Genomic DNA, 9290 nt, shown 5'->3' with positions numbered 1-9290 from the left:
GATACTTGAATGTCTGACGAATTTTTCTCTGGATTTGAGATTTATGATACTGCTTTTTGTTTGAGATTTTAAAGCTGTTGTGAATCCGGAACTGTTTTTGGGCGTGTGTTTTTGCATTGAGAGATTTGGAGAGAAGGGAGGGCAGAAAAATGAAAAGGATTCAGAATTTAGATGGATCCTATTAGCCCGGCTTATCTCTTATGTTACTTGTGTTTGTGCAGAAATGAAAGTAGGCTTTTTGTGTTGTTATAATAATGTGTGTGAAGAAAATGAAATTACCTTTTTGTTTTAAAGTCTGATGTGATCGCCTTTGATTAGATTAACATTTGATGGTAGTAATTGCAGTTGTTTTACAACTTACCTGTTACCAAGGCTTTGATTCAACCAAAAAAAAGAGAAATAAAATTACCAGGGCTTGCCATACCTACCTTGTTTGTGCACATTGTACGTATAATCTATTTGGTTGTTTCTAGTTCATTAAAATGCTCACAGGCTTATTCTTATACTAGATTTAATGCCCGTGCGATGCACGGGCCTTTAAGTAATGTCGTTTCAGTAAATTTAATCTTTATTATCACTCGAATTTCTCGCTGAAAGTCACTCAAATTAAAACGTAGTTTACCTTCATTTGTAACAAACTCAACAGCTGTGAAAGGACATCACAAAACCGAAAGATTCCTATTAGTGATGTGTATTATTAAACAACTAATAGAATCTAGATTGGAACAAACATCATTTTGTTATACTTTAGATTAACTTAATATATACATATATATACTTAGAGTAAATTAAAATAACTCTTGGAATTCATTTATCTTTTACGAAAATTTACCCCACAATTATCTGACCTCTCAATATTAGAAGCAATTTTAAAATCGTCTATATATCTTTTTTTATACCATTAATACTATCTCAAATCTTTTGGATTTTTCACAAAATTTAGATAAGAGTTATAGAAATGCTGTGCTACCCACTTTGCAACTCTCTCGCTAATCAATACCAATACCGCCTATGTAGTTGTGATAGAATTTAAGTAATTCGCGAAAGTCTAATGCGTAATTGCGAATAATTGGCAAAGTGCTAAGCAGGTTTTATATATGTACAATTACTCAAGTGTAAGTAGGAATTTTATTACGTAGTTGTGATAGAATTTAAGTAATTCGCAAAGTGTTAAGCCGGTTCCATGTACGATAAAGTGTAGTATTATTTTATTCTTAAGTATTTCGTTAAATTTAAACTCTCTATAATCGCTCGAAAAAATACTTGTTATCTAACACTCGTGATCATTATCTTTTCAGTGGGTGTAATCCTATTTTAAAAATACTTTAAAATTGGTCCAAGATCCCCAGCACACCAATACTAATTTATAACCTGATTAATAAATAGTTTGGTGAAGATTGTTCAAACTTAGGAGGATGAGCTATCTGATTATTGCGCACGTTTTGGAACTAATCAACCAGCTTGGGTTAGCATGAAAATCTTTTTATTACTACCTCCGTCGAAGGCTAAGAGCAATGAGTCTTTTATTTTAATGTCATGTGATTCAATGTAGACTTTCTTTGATTGGAGCAGAGTACCTATAAGATTAACATACTCCGTATTAATTATCTTTTGTTCCCAATTTTTGCCATTCTATGAATTAGTAAATAAAATCATTATTATATTAATAAAAAACCTATGCTTTTAATAACAATTATTAGTGAAAAAGGGAAATTAAAGTGAGCCTGGGCCGGGTTAAACACAAATTGAGAGAGGTTGAGATAATTAAAATTTGAGAGATGCTTATAATCATTAGAGATCAATGAATTTTAAATATTCGAAAATACATTATATGAAACTAACCGTTCTCTTTCTTATAGATTATACTTATTAGAGATGAGTAGATTTTAAACATTCGAAAACATATTATATAAAATTAGATGTTCTGTATTACTAACCGTTCTCTTTTCAAACACTACCGTCACGGCTGTCATGCTAATAACTTGTCTATGCTAATGTGCCCAAACACTTCTTGCTTCTTTCAAACCATTAAAATGTGGCTTATATGTCGCATTACTATTTCGGAGTTCGATTACAATGAGAAAATAAAACTAAAGCAAGAAGATGGAAAGCGAGATCCGAACTCACGGAGCCGTGGAATATCATATACGGGTTATGTGTGGAACTGGTTGTTAATTGTTGTATGTCATGCGCTGAGTTACGTGACTTTTTTCTAAGTAGCTATTTGAAAATTTGTTTCACTTATGAACTCAATGACCATCCATATTACGTGCTCAATGCCTCAATCTAATTCTCGTACCTGAAATAATATCAAACCAAATTGTCCAATTAGTACTTTGACATACCATATATTATTGTTAAGAATAGTATTGATACACAATTAGCAAGTCAATAAATACATGTTTCCACCGACATCAAGGTAAAAAAAAAAAAAAACTAAAAGAGAAATAAGATGATTTAATTGAATTTGGTTTCTTGGTGGGGTGGATAAAGGTTTTTATATACCGTACTAAGAAGTTTTTGAAGTCCTATAAAACTCAATTTCTTTAATTAATCAATTTAATTAATATTTTAGTGTAATTGTAGTTTGGTAATGACTACTCTTCTATTTCTCATATGAAGTATACGTATAGTATTCTATATACTCCATTGGCTTGATAAAAAACAGAAATAAAACTTATTTTTTATCTTATCTATTTTCATTAATTTATTATATTGAGTAGTATTTAAAACTTGGACTCTCTGTAATTGCTCGAAAAAAGCTTCCTTTATTAATATAGATAGATAGATATACTAATTTCATAATTACAAAAACTTGCTCTTATCATTCAACCTAATTTAAATAATAACTGAAAATTTATGAAATCATTAGATTATTAGCCAATTGATCTCTCGCCTTCACTAGCAATTAGCAACGCTCAAGCCCTCAGCCATAAACTATCATCCCCTCCACCAGACTCTTTAGCAGCCACCCATTGCCTACAAAAAGCAGTCCTGACCGGCCATCCGGACTGGACCTAAAAGGCTAAAACACACCCATCTGCTGGGCTTAATTTGTGGTATACTGGATTCAGTTGGTGGGACTTGCGACTATGGTTTTCAATCTGCTTATGCTGAAATTAATCCGCTGTTTACCAAACATGGCCAATGGCAATTACTCTAGCATATTGTAAAATAGGAAATTTTTCTCCATTTTACAAATAAAACTAACAATCTACTAATCGTAATCTACCAATTACCAAACACTTAAATTAAGGCCCTGTTTGGTAAACAACGGATTAATTTCAAGATAAGCGATTAAAAGCATTTATAAATGGCGATTTTATCGAAGGTTTGACTAGCATATTATAATTAGCAGAATTAATTTAAGTGTTTGGTAATTGGCAGATTACGATTAGTAGATTGTTAGTTTTATTTGTAAAATGGAGAAAAGTTTCCTATTTTACAATGGCCCTGTTTGGCAAACAGCAGAAGCAGATTAATGATAGCAGATAGCGTTAGCAGAATACGGTTGGCATATTTTAGTAGCAGGTTTGACCATCATATGAAATTAGCAGAATTAAGAAAGCGTGTTTGGTAATTAGCAGATTATAGGACAAATCTACCATTTCCATGTATAAACTCAATATCTTTATTACAATATCTTTGCTATTAGCAAAGATATTCAAAAACATAGATTCCGCCAATATCTTTCCGAATATGCTATTAACCAAACATGTAAAATTAGTAGATTGATTGGTCAAACTACTATTTAAGCCGGAATCTACTAATTTCACCTAATATGCTGTTTACCAAACAGGGCCAATATGCTAACCAATATGCTAGGGTAAGCAGCATATTGACCCAAATATGCTGTTTACCAAACACTAAAATTAGCATATTGATTGGTCAAACATGCTAAAACCCTTGAATATGCTAAAAATTGGTCAATATGCCGTTTACCAAACAGCACCATATCTCTTGGTCACAACTCACAAGTTCCAAACTCAACATTTTTTTCAGGGGCGGATCTAGGGGGCCCGGGTAGCCAAAAAATTGTTAGCAACGAGATTTGAACTCCAGACCTCAAGATAATATACAAACTACATAACCATTGGACCACTGGTACTTATTGTTTATTTATGTATTAGAATGTTATATATATGCTATAAAAAGTAAATATAATGAAATCTACTTCATTTTGGAGAAAAAAAAATCAACCTAAAACATTATTTGTTAGAAAAAATATCGATCTAACCAATTTTTTGTCAATTGTTTTTTTTACTTTCTACGACATTAGTTTAGGAAAAAAAAACTCAAAATATTAAAATGTTCTTAAAGATAAAAATAATATACCGATTTTTTTTTCGGTGCCCCCCTTATATGAAATTCCTGCGTCCGCTCTTGGGAAAGTGATCGATTTGGAAAAAAAAAACGTCACTTTTTAAGCTCGCAAACACGAGTTATGGCCTCTTAAAGGTTTCCAAATAAAAAAATTGAGCATTTCGGGGAAAATGTCAAACCTCGGGATTAGCGCATGCATTTCCAGTTTTATGGCCTCTTAAAGTTTTCCAAATAAAAAAATTGAGCATTTCGGGGAAAATGTCAAACCTCGGGATTAGCGCATGCATTTCCGGTTTTAGTATAAACCCTGTTAATGACTAAAGGTGATTAACTACAATTGCGTTTTACAATAAATGTGTGTAAAATCAGTTCACCCAAGTATTTGTGTTCACATTTGATTTAAAATCGCATTCAACATCCCCTACTACTAAGAGAATAAAAATTCTCTTAGTTTTCCTTCCAAAAGGCATCTAGCTAAATAAGGTAACAAGTAAAAAACATTCATTACATTATTATCTTTTCAATTAATATATTCTTATAATTAAACTCTAATCTTTTTAATTAAAATTCATATTTATGACTTTTTCATTAAAATCCATAATTTATTATGCAATAATTTCCATTTCCATAGATATTATTCTTCATCAGTTTCACTCTAAAATTACGCAAACCTGCTTCTTATGCAATCTTTAACATAATTATTGACATAACTTACACCCTAAAATTACGTAAATTTGTTTCTTATATTATCCTCATCAGTTACACTCTAAATATGGTGTATATTTTAAAGGACATAGCCATTTTTATGTATTTTTTTAATTAAAAGTAAAAAAAAATATTAGTCTAATTATTCGTAAATCGTCTTTTTAAGTGTGTGTTATACCGTATTTACCTGTTTTTGTTATAAGGTTTATACACGTTTTAATTAGATTTTACATTTTTACATCACTTAATTGTAATTTAATGTCATAAATTAGTTTCATGCAATGATATAGCATTATAGAGTTAATTTTTATAGTAAAGTAAAAATGGTTTAAGATAAAAATAACTTAACTTAAAGTGTCTTTTGATGGTAATAAACTTTCTTTTTCTACCTCTTACTAAGATTATATTAGTACATTATAACATTAAATGTACAGTTAATTTATGCAATTAATTTAATGAGAATGTCTCTTTATAAAACAAAACTAAAAAATAACCTGCTATAGCACTGGAATCTACACTAGTTTTGTACTAAAGAACCGTGGAATTTTGGAAATTAAAACAAGACTACCCAAGGAACCGATTGCCATTTTCATCTTCGTAAAATTCTCAAATTTTCAATCAATCCAACAAACCCAAAACCTCGCATAAACCCCCAAAACACCAAATCTTAATTAATGCTCAGAAAATCCTACACCATCATCTGCTCTAAAAAACCTCATTTCATCTCTTCCAATCTCTGCCATCATCAACAATGTCGAACCATTACCAAAGTCCGTCTGAAATGGGTAAAGAACAAAACTTTCGACCATATTATCGACATCGATACAGATGTAAAGGCAGCCATGCTTCTCAAAGACGCCATTAAACGATCTCCAACTTCCTACTTAACTTCCAAAACTGTTGAAAATTGGTATAAACCTCTTGGTCTCACCATTCCTGTTTTACGTTTTCTTCGAAGGTATCCTACTCTTTTCCATGAATTCCCTCATTCTCGTTATCAATCTTTGCATTGTTTTCGTCTTACTCATGTTGCATTAGCTTTAGATGAACAAGAGCAGTTGATTTATGGTAATGATGAATTGGGTATTTTAGAACGGTTGTGTAGGGTTCTTATGATGATGAAATCTAGGTCTGTGTCTTTGGAAAAGTTGTATTCTTTGAAATGGGATCTGGGTTTGCCTGATAAATTTGAGAAATTGATTGTTGAGAAATACCCTGATTGGATTCGGGTTTCGGAAGGGAGTAATGGGTTGCCATGTTTGAGCCTTGTGGAATGGAGGGATGAGTTTGCGGTTTCGGAATTGGAGAGGAAGTGTCAGATTAGTGGTTCAGGGAATGATTATAGACAGTTTAGGAAGGGGCAAACCGCATTGTCGTTCCCCATGAATTTTCCTAGGTGTTATGGGGATCAAACCAAGGTTAAGGCTTGGATGGAGGAGTTTCAAAAGTTGCACTACGTTTCGCCTTACGAGGATTGTACGGGTCTTGATCCGACAAGCGACCTTATGGAGAAGCGGAATGTAGGGTTGTTGCACGAGTTCTTGAGTTTGACAATACATAAGAAGACTAGAAGGGATTATTTGATGAGTTTAAGAGGGGAATTGGTTCTTCCCATTACGTTTACTCGGATTTTCACTAGGTATCCGGGGATATTCTATCTGTCTCTCAAATGTAAGACGACGACTGTTACTCTGAGGGAAGGGTATAGTAAAGGTAAATTGGCTGAACCACATCCATTGGCTTTGATTAGGAATAAGGTTTACAATGTGATGAGAATAGGCCTTCGTTATCAGGGTAAGGGCGTAGATTTTCTGTCGCCTCAAGACTGCTTGCTTGATAGTGCTCAGGATGCGGAGGATGCGGAAAACACTGAGATAGAGGGGGAAGAGAGTGAACAGGAAGACGATTGCTGGGAGAAGGAAGCATCAGATATGACTGAAGAGTCTGATTAGTAGCAACTTGAACCTTCATGTTATGAAATATCTTTACTTTTTCGTATTCCCTTACCATGCAACTTTTTCGTATTCCCTTACCATGCAATCTTATGCTATTATGAGTATTCCTCCCTGAAAAATTATTGATTGAATATAAATGTGAAGGTTTTGGTGGTGATCAAACATTTTTTTTTTTAGTCTGACTCATTACAGTGACACATGAATTTTTGGGTAGATCATAATCTTCTCGGTTTTGGTCGATAGCAGAGTTGCTGTTTTAAGTGATTGTAAGCATTTTTTTTTTTCCGTCCTCATACAACTGTAGGGAGTAATTGGTTTTACAGGCTAACACTAATGTTGTGAATCAGTGATAAATGCTCAATGTTGCCTTTCTTTGATTCTGAAATTAGACAGTAACTTGTCAAGGCCGTCAGTGTTGTTATATCTTGTAGAAGTGTAGAACTGAGTGAACCTACACCCGCTGTTGAGTGTTGCTGATTGGTTGCGATTATCTCTTAACCATAGTAGAAGTATTTATTACGACTTACGAGTAGTATGTACTTCAAAAGCTGCAACTTCCATTTTGGATTTCTGACAGCCACTAATTCCAGGGGTACTTCCAACTCCTCCAAAGAACAATGGCTTGATGATAGAAACTACCTCCGATTCTTGGGAATTTCCCACTTTGTAAGATTTATGAGTAGTATTTTAATCAAATGGGGGCAATTCCCAAGAGTCGGAGAGAGTAACAAAGAAGAGAATGGTAATTTGGTCCATTTTCAGTGGAAGAGTATCTTTACTATGTGACATTTTGGCAGCCTATTTATGGATTCTAGCCGGAGCAGCCATTTTTTTTCATCGAAGAACCCAGCAACTGAAATCGATTTGGAATCAATTTCGGATTTCTTAACATCCCTGTGTGTTCTTTCCACTCACCCAACAACCCAGTGTGTGTCTACTCTATTCAGATTTATACCTTTTTTTTGGGTCTGTTCAAATCAATTCATTACATTTTCTTGTATAGAAAAAACTATTTTGAGTTGACTATAATATATATTGGCGAGACCCTTTCTTCATCTCCATTCGTAACAAGTGTGCTGGAGGGCTTCTCATTGGCGACAACTTGCAGATTTTCCGGCCGAGGTTGACGGTACATGCAACTGTTTCTTTTTTGTTTAGCTCTTTGTTTCATTGTTGTTTGATTGAGACTTCGGTTGGGCTTGATCAATCTTGTGGGATTAATCTTTAGTTTGATCTCATCTTTCTTTTGTGTGATTGTGTTTAGTGGTTTACTGTGTTGTAGTTGTTGATTTTCCTTGTTTATTTGGGCTTCTTCGAATAAAACTATATCGGGTTGTTATGGCATCTACATTAGCTTGTGGAAAATTTCTAGAAGCTTTTTCTTTTGCTCATGTTAATGATGGGTTTCTTGAGGATGATGGAGAAAGTATGTTGGCCAGTTTTATGCAGTCAGGGGATCTCCTTTGCAAAAGGTTAAAGCCTTAAAAGAAAGGGGCAATAATCTCTTTAAACAAAACATTTTTGATGTTGCTGCAGCTTGTTATGACGAAGCTTGTAAACTCCTTGGTTTTGTTGGAGTTAATGAGGATCATGATGTTAAAAGTTTATGTGAACTTGCAGTCTCCCTAAATTTAAATTTAGCTGCATGTGCTTTGAAACATCTCGAACATCAGGCAACCATTGATCTATGTTCCATAGTGTTGTCTTCTTTCCCTCATAATGTCAAGGCACTTTTCCGAAGGGCCTTAGCCTATATGAAGTTGAAAATGTTCCGAGAAGCCGAAGATGACTTAAATAAAGCTTGTTTAGTTGAGCCTAAGAATAAGGACATTCTTAGAGAGTTGGCGGTGGTTAAAAATCATCTTGCTATTAATTGCAATGGTAAAAGAAGTTTAGAAGTCTCAGGGAGTAGGCAAGAGGAGAGCAAAGAAGAAAAAAGACAGGTTTGTACTACACAATCTGAAAAAGAAAAGATTGTTGAATATGGACAGAAGGAAGTTATTCATTGCTCAGTAAAGGGTTTTTGCTCAGGACTAGTTTTTGGTAATGGGTGTAATGAGGATAAAGTTGTCGACAATTTTAATGGAAGCTCTGTTCAAAATCTTGTTTCTGACATTGATATTTATAGCTCTGAGGTTGATTATAAGAGCCCGGATTCTAATAGTCTTGACATGATCTTAGACACAAACATTGTTAATCAACAAGATGGTCTTAGTGAAAATATGCTCAACTTTTCTAAAAAGGGAGGAGGACACTCTCATTTAAGGATTCCAGCCCGTATTTATCAAAAGCTTTTGAATGGTAATG

The 9290-nt window shown here is 33.7% G+C and overlaps 1 protein-coding gene across 1 annotated transcript; it reads left to right on the top strand.

The window, feature by feature from the left end:
- Positions 1-5595: 5595 nt before the first annotated feature.
- On the top strand, positions 5596-7221 carry LOC141657418 (protein WHAT'S THIS FACTOR 9, mitochondrial-like). The gene has a single exon (XM_074464655.1). The coding sequence runs from the start codon at positions 5703-5705 to the stop codon at positions 6978-6980; it is 1278 nt and encodes a 425-aa protein (XP_074320756.1). The 5' UTR covers positions 5596-5702; the 3' UTR covers positions 6981-7221.
- The last annotated feature ends 2069 nt before the right edge of the window (positions 7222-9290 follow it).

This window comes from Silene latifolia, chromosome 5 (assembly GCF_048544455.1).
Source record: "Silene latifolia isolate original U9 population chromosome 5, ASM4854445v1, whole genome shotgun sequence".
Lineage (NCBI taxonomy): Eukaryota > Viridiplantae > Streptophyta > Magnoliopsida > Caryophyllales > Caryophyllaceae > Silene > Silene latifolia.
Note: the sequence above shows the minus strand (reverse complement) of the source record. Positions and strands in the feature narration are given on the sequence as shown.

What these genes read in the sequence shown, in the direction of transcription:
- LOC141657418 (XM_074464655.1), top strand. Translation starts at nt 5,703, where the DNA reads ATGCTCAGAAAATCCTACACCATCATCTGCTCTAAAAAACCTCATTTC.